Source organism: Macadamia integrifolia, chromosome 6 (genome assembly GCF_013358625.1).
Source record: "Macadamia integrifolia cultivar HAES 741 chromosome 6, SCU_Mint_v3, whole genome shotgun sequence".
NCBI lineage: Eukaryota > Viridiplantae > Streptophyta > Magnoliopsida > Proteales > Proteaceae > Macadamia > Macadamia integrifolia.
The window spans coordinates 18,108,462-18,124,732 of record NC_056562.1 but is presented as its reverse complement, the minus strand read 5'-3'; the positions used below and the strand labels follow the sequence as shown (position 1 = coordinate 18,124,732).

Below are 16,271 nucleotides of genomic sequence, written 5' to 3'. Positions count from 1 at the left end.
CTTGGATTTTATAAAGAATAGTTAAATCTCATATTCCCAAGCATTTCTTGTAAGGTCACCTTTTGGTGAAGCCAGAGTATCAATAAATATGGCATAAAATAAAGTACTAATAAATATGTAATTTACCAACTCATGTGGTAAGAGTATGGGCAAATTTAAAATTATAAAACGCTACACCAAAAGGGGTAGCATAGGCAAAATGAGCTTATCTGAGGCACCAACAACATTGAACAACATCATGACACGAATAGAAGAAACGTATGTTCAGTACCTTTAGTCTCAAGACATTAATTGAGGGTATTAGAACTCTGTAACAAAAAATTGTTTTTGAGGGACCAAAGGTTCCCAACATGTGGAACTTTGTTTATGTTAGTGCTTTCACCTTTCTTTTATGGGGAAGAAAGGAAAATGCCAGCTACACAATTGTTTTGAGGGACCTCATTTCACCAGGACTTCCTTCAGATTCATTTTCCCATCCTATACATAGATGCAGCATACTAGAGATGTGCCACCATAGGAGAGAGATCAGGTGCAGCTTTAAAATTTCAAGCTTAAGGGGATACAAAAGGGGGGGGGAATGGCTAACAATAGGGCAACTTCAATTAAATTAACTTTAGTCATTTTACAATGCAAGCTATCAAAGCATGTACCCCACACCCCGCCAAATTTCTCCATCAAATATCACCGACCAGTGTGATATGAATGGTTACTACGTGATTTTCAGTACAGCTACTAGGTATACATGACCTTCAGCTTTGAGAACATGTTTACTATGGTGAATATAAATTGCCTCACTCATTGGAAAGTTATATCAAGTCTTCTTGATCTTCCAGGGATCGCTTACGGGCCTTCAGGTTAAGCTCGAGGCTTTTGGGTAAAGGGTGTGTTCTTCCACGTCGGAATAAAACTGCAAGAGCTCTCATCTTCTGGCAAATATCAAAGACCTGCAGCACATGTAAAAGAGCTCTATCATCAAGCATCAATAAATGCAGCAGAACCAGAAACATTCAATGTCTTACCGATGATGCCTCAATCTCTGCAACACCCTCACAACCTTGACCTCCTCCCTCAAGTAGGTCACAGTATTTAGCTGCGTCATTCTCATCTTCAAATACCTGGATTCATGCCACAGCAAATAGCCATCATGCCACAACATCCCCACCCCAAAGAAAAGAAAAGCAAAGTTAAATTACGTAGTACCAATTAATTTGAGGTAACTTCAAACAATACCAACTCAGGTTTATCGTACCAATTAATCATATACAGTATATTTCAAAATTTGTAGTGATTGGAACACAAGGTCACACACACTTCAAGGCACAGTCTCCCACACATTTAGACTTACTTTTTTTCTGAGGAAGTAACTGACACATATTACAACATTCTTGGAGATTCTAGGAAGCATACACACAGTTTAGAACATATATTTTCATCAAGAAAAATATCAAGACCAAATTAACAATAATAAGCTAAAATTCAGACAAACACAACAAAAAAACCAAAAATAGCACACACCTTCTAGTAAAATTCGAAATATTCATGATTTAATATTGTCAGCAGAAACTGGTAGTTTATAAACAAGCGGATTAGAAGTGGAAAGCAGAATATTTCTGCCACAAAGTAAAAAAGCTATCACTTGAATCCAAAAAAGACTACCATAAAGGGGGAAAAAAAAAACGGCGTAACAATTTGTTCCAAGGATATAGCAACATGAGCCAGGATCAAAACATGTGCCAGGACATCTGACTCCACAAGCTGAATAAAGATGGATAGGGAACTCAATAGAAAGAGTCATTTTTCTGTTAAACATTGTAATTTGGTGGACTGCATCATTCATTTATCAATGGACATTAAGTGCAAAGGAAATAGAGTATGATGTTTTCTTTTTGTTTGAATGTTCACAAGTTTGCAGTTGTACATTTTCAATTTCCTTATCCCAACATACAAGGATAAAGAAAGCAAATCTAGAACTGTCACCAAGAATTCGTGAAATTTCGGAATTTAGTGAGTCTAAACAAATGTCCAACATGGATACATTCCACATTAAGAGGAGTCTGTATCACCGTCCGTAACATATCTAGTGTTTCATCTGGATCATGAATAAACAAGCTCACAGAATGAATGTGTTAAAAGAACAGAAACACCATCTTTGAGGGCTGAAGCTATGGGTTATATACAGCGGCTTTCAGATTCCATCTGAGTGCTTATCATAACCGCTAAACCTATGACATAATTAAGGATATTCAGAAAATACCACAAGTACTTCAAAAAAGGAACACCTCCAAGGGGCGGATGGAGTGAGTGGATGGATAATCAGCTATTCAGGTGTAGATATTTTAGGCAGATATTTACGAAATTGGACACCTAATCTTGACTGTGCTGCATGTACTCCAGTCAAGATAAAGTATAGCTCATTCTATCTTTATGTCATGATGCAAATAACCCTACTCAGTCCATTGCCCATATAACATTCAGAAAAACAAGGCAGAACAAATTCAGACACTTACAAGTACTCCCTCCCTGACATCCTCTACAAGCATCTGGAATTTATTGCCAGTTCTTGACTGCTTACTCTTGTTTCCAATTTCAGATCTCCATTTTTTTCCTTTAGAAAACAAAAGACCAAGCTCCCTTTCAACTTCACTGTTGAAAATAGAAAGCATTAGTAGTGCATAAATTGAAAATTATTTAGGTGAAAGGTAAACCACAAATAAACAACCTGCGATTTCTTCGCGTTTTCATGGTGCATAACTGGTTTTCCTTTTGGGTCAGCACATAGACAGGCTTTGAAGCTTCTCTCCATGGGTTGGCCTCCAACACTGAAAAAGAAAGAAGGTTTTCAGAAAAAAAATCATCACCAAATCACTGAGGTATTTGATATCAACATGAGATGAGGACATTTAAAATGAAAGCAGTCAAGAACACACACACACATACAAATTTTTCCCCTGGACACACGTGTACGCCCCCACACACGAGTTGGGTCAGCACTAGCTTCTATGAGAACCTAGAAATCGTGGGGGTGGCCCCAAGGGGGTAAGGGGATTCGAATTCGGGATGCATGTCGATTTAGGAACTCCTTGCCAACTGAGCTATGCCCTTGGGGTTCACACACATACACACCCACACACACACACACACAACAACAACCACCACAAGCCAGAACCCACTAAAAAAAGTTACAGAATATGCTGATTTACAATGGGAAGATGGTAAGATGTCACTAGCATGCTGAAGTAAATAACCAGTGTTACCATGGGAATAAAGCATGTTCAACTAATCCAGGCAGTGTTGGGGAAACCCACTCACCTCAGGAGTTTGACTCCAAGATTGGTTTTGATGAGAAGAAACAAATAAGGAATTTAACAATTATATATTATGTATTATGCACTCACCTATGTCAAGATATCAAGAAGTATCAAGACTCCAAGTATTGAAGATTTGAAGACTTGAAAGTGAAGGAAGAAAGCTGATAATCATTTGCAAGACAGCAGTGAAGACTTGAAAGCAATTGGCAAGAAGCCAAGATCGAAGACCTTAATAGTTATGTGTAATTAGCACACAAACACTTCACACGCACTACACGACATATGCAGTAGCATGAGTTATCATTAACCTAGAAGACCTTAAGTGATACCTTATATCCATTCTCTCAGACCTAATGAAAATGGAACATGTTACAATTCCAAAATCCTGCAACCAAACCAAGGAAAGAAAGAAAAGAGAAGAAGAAAGAAAGAAGACTGAAGAGAGAAAAGAGGAGAGAAGAGAGGTGAGAGGCGAGATCATAGATTACTCCCAAAAGAGGGGAACTAACCTGCGATCATTCCAGAATAGTCTACCGCAGGTTAGATCTCAGATATATATATATATATATGATTCCAGAAATAAGACAGTTACAAAACTACCCTCGTAACCTGCGCTAGTCAGCCCTAATACACAATAGAAACCGATAGGACCAAAATACCCCTTATGCCTAAAACTTAACACTCCCCCTCAAGCTGGAGCATATACATCACCCATGCTCAGCTGGTACAACCATTGTGAAAACTAGGAGCACATACAAACTTAGTAAACATGTCTGCCAACTGATCTGAAGAAGGAACAAAAGGAGTCTCGACTAACTTCTTCAGAACAGCATCACAAACAAAGTGGCAGTCCACTCAATGTGTTTGGTCCTCTTATGGAAGACCGGGTTACTGGCACTGTACACAGCTGCTTGGTTGTCACAGTACTTCTTCATAGGTTTAGTTACGGGAAACCCCAACTGTAAAAGTAATGACCGTAACCACATCAACTCAGCAGTGGTGTGAGTCATAGCTCTATATTCTACTTCAGCACTAGATTGGGCAATAGTAGTCTGCTTTTTACTTCGCCATGTAACCAGATTGCCTCCACCAAAAATACAACTTGTAGTGGACCTACGATCACTAGCAAAGCCAACCCAATTAGCATCGGAGTAGCCAATCAGATCCGTATGCCGATTAGGGCGATAGACCAGCCCTTTACTAGAAGCACCCTTTAGATACCAAAGAACATGAATAGCTGCATCCCAATGTACTTTCTGAGGAGACTGCATAAACTGACTAAGGACTCCCACAACATAAGAAATGTCAGATCGTGTGACTGTGAGATATATCAACTTGCCAATTAAACTTCGATACTAATGCACATCCTGGAGAGGTTCACCATCACTAACACCAAATTTCTGGTGAGGGTCCATAGGGATATCCACAGGTCTGAATGCAAGCATACTAGTATCCGATAAAAGATCCAACACATACTTCCTTTGAGATAAATTGACCCCCGTTTTGCATCTGATCACTTCAATGTCGAGAAAATAGTGAAGTTGGCCTAAGTCTTTGGTCTGAAAGTGTTGTTGCAAGTACTTCTTAACTTCAGAAATTTCTGCCTCATCATTACCAATGAGGATAATATCATCCACATAAACCACTAAGACAATCAATTTATTACCTCTGCAACGAACAAAGACAGCATGATCAGAATAACATTAGAAAAACCCACAAGTTACCATAGTAGTACTAAATTTGTCAAACCATGCCCGAGGGGACTGTTTAAGTCCATAAATAACCTTGTGTAAACAACACACTCGACCTCTATTCTCCCCCTGAGCAACATACCCAGGAGGTTGCTCCATATACACTTCTTCCCGTAGATCACCATATAAAAAGCATTCTTGATGTCCAACTGAAACAACAACCAATCATAGTTAACAACAAAAGAAATAAGAAGGCGAACGGAGTTCAGCCTAGCAACAAGAGGAAATGTCTCAAAATAATCAACCCCATATGTCTAAGTATACCTTTTAGCAACCAAACGGGACTTCAGCCGCTTAATAGAGCCATTAGAATGATACATAATAGTATAAACCCAACGACACTTCACCAAGTCCTCACCAGGAGGTAAATCTACTAGACTCCAAGTGGCACGATGCGAGAGAGCATCCATTTCTACATCCATGGCAGTTTTTCCTCCAGGGATACTCAAGGCATCAACATGAGATTTGGGAATGGTATGAGTAGAAAGAGATAATGCAAGACCATGGATAGGTGATGGAAGATGAGACAAGGAAACAAATTTATCAATAGGATACACAACCAAAGAATTTTTAGTGCAAGTGCATGTACCTTTACGATGACCAATTGGTAAGTCATTCAGGACAGGAGGGATTGGAGCTTCAACAGAGGAGGGCAGCAATGGAGGTAGCAAATCGGCTGGAGTAATAGTATCACCACTGGGCTTTTCGGGTTGCTTCCGACGTTGATAAACCTATAACGGAGGTGTAGAAACGCAATCCTAAAACGATGCAGAAGATAATGGAAAAACAAAACAAACAATGCACACAGATTTTACGAGGTTCGGGAAGGTTGCCTACGTCCCCGGTGAGATGAGATCCTGCTTCACTATCAATGGAGAATAGGGTTACAGCGCTCGTCCTCACACCTCTCAGTATTGCTTGCATTACAGAGAAAGAAACCCTCGCTACAAATATATAGCGAAAAAACCCTAATCCGGATTAAACTACAATTGCCCTCAAATAAAAAATTCGAGCAGGGGGCTGCGCCTCCCTACACCCCCTGCTATGCAAAGGGGCCTCCTGCCCCCTTGCAATCCCCCACGGCCCACCGTCCTGCCTGTCTAGTTGCTACACCAGTACTCCCTGGATTAAACTGCGACGGAATACAAGACATCATACACCAACAATCTCCACCTTGGCTTGAATTCTGTCGAGCCTCCTGTAAAGATAACTTGTAGACGTCTTCATCATTGTACCTCATTAGAGGTACAAACCCGCACCTGTTTGGTGCGTCCCTCATCTTCAACAATGAGTAATATTAATCAAGTCCAAACAGGACTCGAACTTCTCTGTAGTAACTGGCTTTGTAAACATATCTGCAGGATTGAGATCTGTATGAATTTTTCTCAAGTGAATACAGCCTTCTGACACAAGCTCCCTGATCTTGTGAAATCTCACATCAATATGCTTTGTCCTTGCATGAAACACCTGATTCTTTGCAAGATGTATGGCACTCTGATTGTCACAATGTAACACTGTACCTCCTTGCTCCAATCCCAACTCACGAACCAGTCCAGCCAACCAGACTCCTTCCTTGGCAGCCTCAACTGCTGCCATGTACTCTGCCTCTGTAGTGGACAATGCAATTGTAGACTGAAGCATCGCCCTCCATGATATAGGTCCACCAGCCAATGTAAACACATACCTATAGTAGACCTCCTCTTGTCTAAATCACCAACATAGTCAGAATCAACATAACCTGCCAATTCTATAGAACTTCCCTTGCCACTGAACATAACACCTATATCTTTAGTCTTGCTCAAATATCTGAAGATCCACTTAATTGCATTCCAATGCTCCTTCCCTGGATTACTCATGTATCTACTAACAACACTAACTGCATGAGACAAATCCGGCCTGCTACAAACCATAGCATACATGAGACTCCCAACTGCGCTAGCATAAGGGACTTGAGACATCTGCTCCACCTCCTCATGTGTTGTAGGGCATTCCCTTTCAGATAACTTGAAGTGGCCAGCTAACGGAGTGCTAACCGGCTTGGCCTTTTCCATATTGAAACGCTCTAGCACCTTTTCAATATACCTCTTCTGAGTTACCCAAAGTTTACCTGCATTTCTATCTCTAAGGATTTCCATGCCAAGGATCTTCTTAGCGGCACCAAGATCCTTCATCTCAAATTCAGCACTCAACAAAGACTTCATAGAGGCTATATCATGTTTGTTCTTTGCAGCAATGAGCATGTCATCAACATAAAGCATCAACAAAATAATGGAATTATCACTTGACACTTTATAATAAACACAACTATCATACTCACTTCTTGTGTAGCCAATCTTCATCATGTGGGAATCAAAGCGCTTGTACCACTGCCTAGGAGATTGCTTAAGGCCATAAAGCGACCTCTTAAGCAGACAAACATGGTCTTCCTTTCCCTGCACCTTGAAACCTTCAGGCTGCTCCATGTAAATCTGTTCCTCCAAGTCACCATGAAGAAATGCAGTTTTCACATCAAGTTGTTCAAACTCTAAATCATACATGGCCACCAAAGCAAGTAGTACCCTGATCGAAGTGTGTTTCACCACCGGAGAAAATATTTCATTGTAGTCTATCCCCTCCTTCTGTGCATAGCCCTTGGCTACAAGTCTGGCCTTATACCTTTCACGCTCCTTCTCAGATGCTGCCTCTTTCTTACGAAAGACCCATTTACACCCAATGATTTTTCTTCCATTGGGTTTTTCCACAATCTCCCAAGTCTTGTTCTTCTGTAGAGATTCCATTTCCTCCATCATAGCTGTCATCCATTTATCATGTTGTGCATCACTCAAAGCATCATGGTAGGAAGATGGATCACCTGTACCTATAGTGAGGGCATAGGCAACCATGTCCTCAAACCCGTATCTCATAGGTGCTTTGTGAGTACGCTTCCCTTTACCCTTTGCCATAGTATAGGGAACTTCTACTGCTTCCTGTTGTCCTGGTAAGTCACTTGATGACTCATTCTCTCTTGTTGTTTCTAACTCACCTACCTCCACCTGCACAGTAGAACCTTCTTTATTTTCATCAACTGCTTGTGAATTGTAATTTGACTTCACTATATGAGACTCATCAAACACAACGTCTCTGCTAACCACAACTTTCTGTGAACTTGGATCCCACAACTTGAATCCCTTTACACCTTTCTTAAAACCAAGAAAGATACATTGCTTAGACTTTGAGTCTAACTTGGAACGTTGCTCACTCTCAACATGCGCATATGCTGGACAACCAAATATTTTTAGAATAGAATAATCTACTGGTTTTCCTGTCCATACCTCTTCAGGAATTTTACAATCAATCGCCTTTGATGGAGACCTATTGATGAGGAAACATGCCATGTTCACTGCTTCTGCCCAAAATCTCTTGCTCAACCCTGCATTCAGCCTCATACTCCGAGCTCTTTCTAGAAGTGTTCTGTTCATCCTTTCAGCTACACCATTTTGCTGTGGTGTCTTTGGAACCGTGAAGTGACGTGTAATCCCTTCAGCTTTGCACAATTCTAGAAACGGCTTGTATGTGTACTCTCCTCCATTATCTGTTCTCAAGTATTTAATTTTCTTTCCTGTCTTCCTTTCTACCTCAGCCTTCCATTCCTTAAATTTAGTGAACACCTCACTTTTATGCTTCATGAAGTAGATCCAGACTTTCCTTGAGTAATCATCAACAAAGGTCACGAAGTATTCTGCCCCACCTTTAGATTTTGTTGTTGAAGGACCCCATACATCGTTGTGTACATAATCAAGCACCCCTTTACTCTTATGTTTTGCAGTTTTGAAACTAACCTTGCACTGTTTTCCGAACACACAATACTTGCAGAAGTTCAGTTTACAAGTTTTTACTCCCTTCAACATTTTCCTTTTATGAAGCTCCATCAATCCTCTTTCTCCCATATGCCCTAACCGCATATGCCACAGATAGGTATCATCTGTATCAAATACTGCATCTGTAGTCACAGATGCTCCACCTATAACTGTGCTCCCTATGAGTCTGTATAGGTTTCCTGCTAGCTGTCCCTTCATGACAACCATTACACCCTTAATAACTTTGAGAACTCCACCTTCTGCTATGTACTTGCAGCCATTTGAGTCAAGTGCCCCCAAAGATATTAAGTTTTTCCTTAATTCTGTACATGTCTCACATCTGCTAAGGTTCTTACTATCCCATCAAATATCTTGATTTTGATAGTGCCTATCCCAATGGTCTTGCATACGGCATCATTCCCCATTAGGACAGACCCACTATTATATGGTTGATATGTATCAAACCAATCCTTATGTGGACATATGTGATATGAACATCCAGAATCTAAAATCCAAGAATCAGAAGGTTGATTCTTACCTGATGATATAGAGAGTACATCTCCATCATCTCCATCTGAACTGTCAGCCACGCTAACTTCCTCAGATGTCTTATCTACACCTTTCTTCTTTAAGTCCGCCTTCATCTTCAAGCAATCTCTCTTCAGATGACCTTCCTTTTTGCAATAGTAACAAGAGATCTTTGTCTTTGCCCCTTTTGATTTCGATCGACTCTTCCCAGATCCCCTCTGATTTGATCTCCCTCTTTCCTGCTCCTTGTAAAAACCTTCTCCTTGAGATTTCGTCCTACTGGCCTTCTTCCTTGTATCATTGGACATAAGGGCAGCTGCGACTTCATCCATCTCAAGGGTCTCCTTCCCCTACAATTACTAGGTGATTATAAGATTCTGGGAGCGACGACAGCAATAGTAACGCCTTTTCTTCATCCTCGATCTTAACCACCAGGTTTGCAAGTTTACTTACGATCTGATTGAACATGTTGAGATGCTCTAATAGATCCGTACCTTCCTCCATCTGTAGAGAATACAATTGCTTCTTCACGAACAACTTGTTTGTTAAGGACTTCGTTATGTAGATGCTTTTAAGTTTCGCCCATACCTGCGGTGCAGATTCGATACCCACAACATATTGTAGGGCATCATCAGAAAGATTTAATCGAATAGCACTTACTGCCTTTTCCACCATCTCTTCCCAATCTTCGTCAGTAATTTTTGCAAGTTTCTTCGACTTCCCCAACAACGTTTTCGCCAAACCCTGCTGTATCAGAAGATTCTTCATTCTTTGACGCCAGAGGGTGAAATTGTTTTTCCTATTAAACCTCTCGATATCATACTTGACATTCGATCCCTTCCTTGTTATCGTGATAGTAAACCCTAGAAAACGGAAATCTAGAGCTCTGATACCAATTTGTAGAAACGCAACCCTAAAATGATGCAGAAGATAATGGAAAAACAAACAAACAATGCACACAGATTTTACGAGGTTCAGCAAGGTTTCCTACGTCCCCGGTGAGATGAGATCCTGCTTCACTATCAATAGAGAATAGGGTTACAGCGCTCGTCCTCACACCTCTCAGTATTGCTTGCATTACAGAGAAAGAAACCCTTGCTACAAATATATAGCAAAAAAACCCTAATCCGGATTAAACTACAATTGCCCTCAAATAAAAAATTCGAGCGGGGGGCGCACCCCCTGCTATGCAGGGGGGCCTCCTACCCCCTTGCAACCCCCACGGCCCGCCGTCCTGCCTGTCTAGGTGCTGCACCAGTACTCCCTGGATTAAACTGCGACGAAATACAAGACATCATACACCAACAGGAGGTGGGACGTTGGCACTAGGGGTATCAGGGAAAGGAATGAGTGTAGGGAGAGGGGGTGGAGCTCGAGAAGTCCACATAGTCCCAGGCTGGGATGCAGGAAAAAAGGGTGTGCCTTTAAAAAAGGACACATCATCACTAACAAAATTGCGGTGAGTGACTGGGTCATAGCACCTGTACCCTTTCTAAGTATGGGAGTAACCCAAAAAGATGCATTTAGTGGACTTGGGAGATAACTTATCAGACAGAGCATGCAAGTTGTGAACAAAACAGACACAGCCATAAACACGAGGAATCGAAAAACTAGGCAAGTTAGGAAAAACAATAGAAAAAGGAGATCGATCGGAAAGTATTGAAGATGATATGCGATTAATTAAATGACAGACAATTAAAACGCCATCAGTCCAAAAAGATTTCGGAACATGCATATGTAACATAATTGCCCATGCTACCTCAAGGAGATGCCGATTTTTGCGCGTAGCCACCCCATTTTGTTGAGGGGTATAAGAACAGTCTGGTGTATCATCCCACAGGCAACAAAAAAATCAAAATCTCATTTTGGACATATTCTAAAGCATTGTCAGAACGAAAGACCTTAATTAAAATGCCAAATTAAGTTTTTATTTCATTATAGAAAGTCTGAAACACAGATAAAAATTCTGATCGATCCTTTAACAAGTACAGTCATGTTTGACGAGTGGTCATCAACAAAAGTCACAAAATATCAAAACCCAAACCTATTGCTGACTCAACAAGGACCCCAAACATCTGAATGAATTAAGGAAAGAAAAGACGGACTTCGAAGTACAGAGCGAGATGGGAAAGACACACGGTGATGCTTTCCTAACTCACATGCTTCACATTCTAACTTTGGTATAGACTAAAAACTAGGAAATAAAATTTGCAGCCTAGACAAGGACAAATGACCTAAACGACAGTTCTATTGGAAAGGAGTCACATCCCCAACGGCTGTAGCAACTGCGAAAGTAGCAGGAGTACCACAGTAGAGATAATATAAACCATCTTTTCATGCCCTCCTCCAATCGTCTTCTTTGTGTGATCCTGAAAAACGCAATAAGAAGAGAAGAAAGTTACGGAGCAATTTAAGGACTTTTTTAACTAACTTACTGAGAGAAGACTTAATGGAAATTGGGGAACATGTAACACAGAGGACAAGTTAAGTGAGGTTGTAGGAGAGATAGTACCATGACCTGAAACAGGGGTTGAAGCACTATTTACAAGAACAACAGATGTAAACGTGGTACTAGGGGAAAAAAACTTAAACAGGGATAACTTACCAATCATATGAGCAGAGGCCCCTGAATCAATAATCCAAGGGGTAGAAGTAGTGGTAAGAAGGGTTGATGTACCTTCTTGTGCCAAGGTAGCAGTGGATATAGACACACCATTAGATGTATTAGAGGATGCCTCAAGAGTCTGCAACCGTCTTAGTAATTGATTGACATCATCATGTAGACAAGTAGAAGAGTCTCTTGAAGAAGTCCCTGGTTTAGAATCATTGGGAGACACCAGGTCAGTACCATCATCTGACACTGCATGATTGGCTAATTGGGTTGCCCACTCTGGCTTGCCATGCTTTGCCCAACAAGTCTCTATAGTATGGTTGGGCTTCCCACAGTAAGAGCACTGGCGAGAAGTGGCAAGAAGAAAGATCAGGTTGCTGTCCACAATCAAAGTGTTGTCCACTAGAACCCCATCCACCAGACGAATGGCCTCCCCCACACCCTCGAACATGTCCACGGTTAGCAAGAAAGGCTGAATTGTCTTTGGTGGACTGATCAGGTTTGGTAGAAGAGGTGATGTGCTGAAGGCGTGAGTAGGTATCGTTCAGTGTAGGGACGGTGTTGCCAGCAAGTAAGTGACCCTTCACTGCCTTCAAGTCATTATTCAAGCCAACCAAGAACTTGGAAATAAAGAATTCATTACATTGAGTTTTGAGCTTTTCAATATCTGTAGTCAGGGGTTGGAAGACAATGAGTTCTTCAACCATTCCCCTGAAAGCATTGTAGTATTCTGATAGAGACTTGTCAGATTGGCAAAATTGGAACAGCTTCTCATAGATATCATAGATACGAGTTGTATTCTTCTCCTGGGAGTAGGTTTCCTTCAAATCATCCCACACCCCATTTGCAGTAGTGTAGAACATGACATTGGCATCGACATCTGGTTCCATACTATTCCACAACCAAATCAAAATTAATGCATTGTCCTTCATCTAGTCATTATATCCCTTATTAGATGACTGAGGAGGATTAGAGGTAGTATATTGAAGTTTGTCTTTAGCCATGAGATAAACCTTCACAAATTGAGCCTAAAGGAGGTAATTCGAACTCCGTTTAAGCTTGATAGAGGTAATGTGGGCATTCACATTGTCTGAAGAAGATGTAATAGCCGTGGTAGTTTTGGTCTCAGCCATGATGAACCAAAAAAGTAGAAAAGAAAGGATTGTAGATCTAATAACCAGATGTAGAGGTGAACAAACAATCACCTGTATGCAGATCTATATAGTAACATAGAATGGGGACTCTATTACAGAAAAATATTCTCCATACCTGATCCCACCATAGTCATCACCGAAACAGTTACCAAAGCCATGGGTAAAAAATCGTTGGGTATACAAAAAACCCTACTAAAAATCGATTCGATCAAAACCCTGCTAAAAAAAATCGATTAGGGCAATAGTACCATATCACAATCCAAATACAATCACTCCATGTGATTTAAGCCAAAGTAAACGCAGCAACAGGAGGCTGCACACCAGAAAGGTTCAGAGGAAGAAGAAAGTCAGTAGAGAGGAAAATATAAACCCTAGGTTTGATCACAGACGCTCTGATACCATGTTACGACTCCAGAATCTTGCGACCAAACCAAGGAAAGAAAGAAGACTGAAGAGAGACTAGGTGAGAGGCGAGATCACAGATCACTCCCAAAAGAGGGGAACTAACATGCAATCAGACCAGAAAAGTCTATCATAGGTTAGATCTTAGGTATATATGATTCCAGAAATAAGACAGTTACAAAACTACCCCTGTAACATGCGCTAGTCAGCCCTAATACACAATAGAAGCCGATAGGACCAAAATACCCCCTACACCTAAAACTTAACAGAACATTAATGGCTAAGTAAAGCCATGACCTTTGCTATCCTAACAATAAAGCCTACATTCAAGAGAAATTTAGTCAATTAAAAAGACGGATTCAAAAATCATGTTGTTCCACAAAAATGTATATAACTGAGTTGTGAAGACAGAACACTTTGAATCATGTCATTCCGAGCCCAAAGGAAGGAGTTACATCTGTTTTCATACAAACAAGTCTGTAGGCCAAAAACCAGAAGCCTACCGGTAACTACCGGTACTTACCAGTTCGTATCAGGATTTTGATAATAGTGGCTTATTGGTAACTACCGAAAGTCATCCGGTAAGCTATCCGGCTAGCCAGAAGTCAACTGGATGGTTTGACTGAGCCTCCAACGGCTAGATTGACCTCCAACATCTATATTTGGCCAACGGTAACCTTTACCAGTAACTACCAGTACATACCGAAACTTACTAGTACAACCAAAATGTATCCATTGGACACATTATTGAATCAATCTTAATTGGTCTCTTACCCAATTTATGACCCTTAATCACCTATATAAATACCCCACTTTAGGCTCATTAAACAACAATTAATTTGCTCTCTTAAGCATCATTATCAAAAGCCTAAAGTGAGAAAGGGTGATCATTACTTGAGCTTGTCTTTGTGAATTCTCTTCAAAAAGAACTCAAGAGTTACAACTCAAGTCTTAGTTAGAATATGTAGATAAGGAGGAATGAGATGAGAGTTGATGAAGAAGAAGAAGGAGAAGTGACGATATGTTTGAATGTTGTGTGTTGTGTGTTGTGTGTTTTGTGTTTTGTGTTGTGAGTAAAGTCTCACTTACACCTACATATTACTTCACTACTATATTTACAAGATATCACACATACCTCCTTAAGGAGGGAAATTATATATACCTTTCTAAGGAGGAAAAGGAAAATAAAATATGATAAATTACTAAACTACCCTTACAGAAATATAACTAATATCTCTAACAGTCTTCCTCAGTGAATGATATTCAAATTAGAAGACATAAATGTGCTCTCTTAATTACTTCATTATGTATTTGAATATCACGCACAGCACAGGGTAATACTCAAAACTTCTATTCCTCTTTGATTAATTGTTTACACATTATCTAGATCGTACTTAGGCTTATGTGGGATCCCCTAATCCTTAAAAGATTGTGTAAGATGTCTCTCAACCTATAAAGAGATTTGAAAGGTCCTTCTCTACTTGTGATAGAGATTTGTAAAGGATCCTCTTATCCTGTAAAAAGAGTTGTAAAGGTGTTTCCTCCCCACCTACTATACAGGAAGGGAAGAACTAGTGGAATACCTCTCAAGTGGAACTTGTGAGAAGTGGACTAAACTCGAGTTGAGTTGAACCACTAGAAATTCTGGTGTTGATTTTGATTGCTTCTATTTTTCTATATTTCACACATTCAATTACGATCACATTTAACTCTCAAAAGGCGAGAAATTTTTAAATTCACTAGTATAACCTATTCACCCCACTCCAGGTTATTTTAGGCAGATGATAAAGGGGTCAAAGTGAAGTCAATCATAAAAATTGAGTCACCTTTCAAATCATTTTTTAATGCTAGGAACAAACAACCCTTGGAACTAGCTTTACACAATGGAGGCCTTCATGTAGAAAGGGCTGCTAAGAGGAGAGCACAAGCTGACCAGATCATGGTCCAGCTCTGCCTACATCTGGCCCTGGTTCAACCAATCAAACCAGGACAGGTGGCATGCTGTTCTGGCCCTTCTATGGCTCCATCGATCTCAGCACTGAACGTAGAAAGACAGTCCATTGAGCAACAACTTTGTTCTACAGCTCTGTCCTCAAAAGAAGCTTCTAGAAGTTCCTCAAATTGTCCCTTATTGTTCAGAAAGAAGCATCAAAGAGAGGAGTCCAGCAGCCATCGAATTGCACAAGTAGATTAACATTAGTTCCGTTTTTTTATTTTCTGTTTTCCTTTTGTCTTGTTGACAAGTTAGTTTCCTAGTTAGTTAGTTAGTTTCCTTTTAGGAGTCTAAGTTTCTTTTTATTTGTCTCTTGTTAGACAAAGTACTTACTTAGTTTCCTAGTTAGTTTCTAATTGTTAGGAGTTTCTTTTTTAACACTCAACTTTGTAATCAATTTTAAAGCCTATAAAGAGGTCATCGATAGTAATGAGAAGACAAGTTGAATTTAGTAAATTTTAGTGTCAATTCTTTGTCTGAGAAAGTAGTTATTTGAGAGGGTAAGATGCCAAAAGTTTTGACAGGGTGAGATGCCTAAAAGAGAGGGGTGAGATACCCAACCCAACCACTTTCTTCTTCCCCCTTCCAATCCTCCATCGATTCTCTTTTTTTTTTTTTGGGTTGTCGTTGTTGTTGTTGTTATTATTTAGTTTTGCTAGTTGAGAGGCTGTTAAGGTTGTTACACGAC

The 16,271-nt window shown here is 40.2% G+C and overlaps 1 protein-coding gene across 2 annotated transcripts in view; it reads right to left on the bottom strand.

The window, feature by feature from the left end:
* Nucleotides 1–578: 578 nt before the first annotated feature.
* LOC122081255 overlaps nt 579–16,271 on the bottom strand; it is an 18,724-nt gene continuing 3,031 nt past the window's right edge. Inside the window, exons 2-5 of one of the 2 annotated variants that reach the window (XM_042648285.1) lie at nt 2,720–2,819; nt 2,508–2,643; nt 1,020–1,115; nt 579–926 (exon numbers count right to left, since the gene is read on the bottom strand). In XM_042648285.1, the coding sequence (XP_042504219.1) occupies nt 807–926; nt 1,020–1,115; nt 2,508–2,643; nt 2,720–2,819 (452 nt within the window). In that variant the 3' untranslated portion in view covers nt 579–806. Of the gene's footprint in view, nt 945–1,019; nt 1,116–2,507; nt 2,644–2,719; nt 2,820–16,271 lie in introns of both variants that reach the window. The other variant, XM_042648284.1, reaches the window with a different exon arrangement.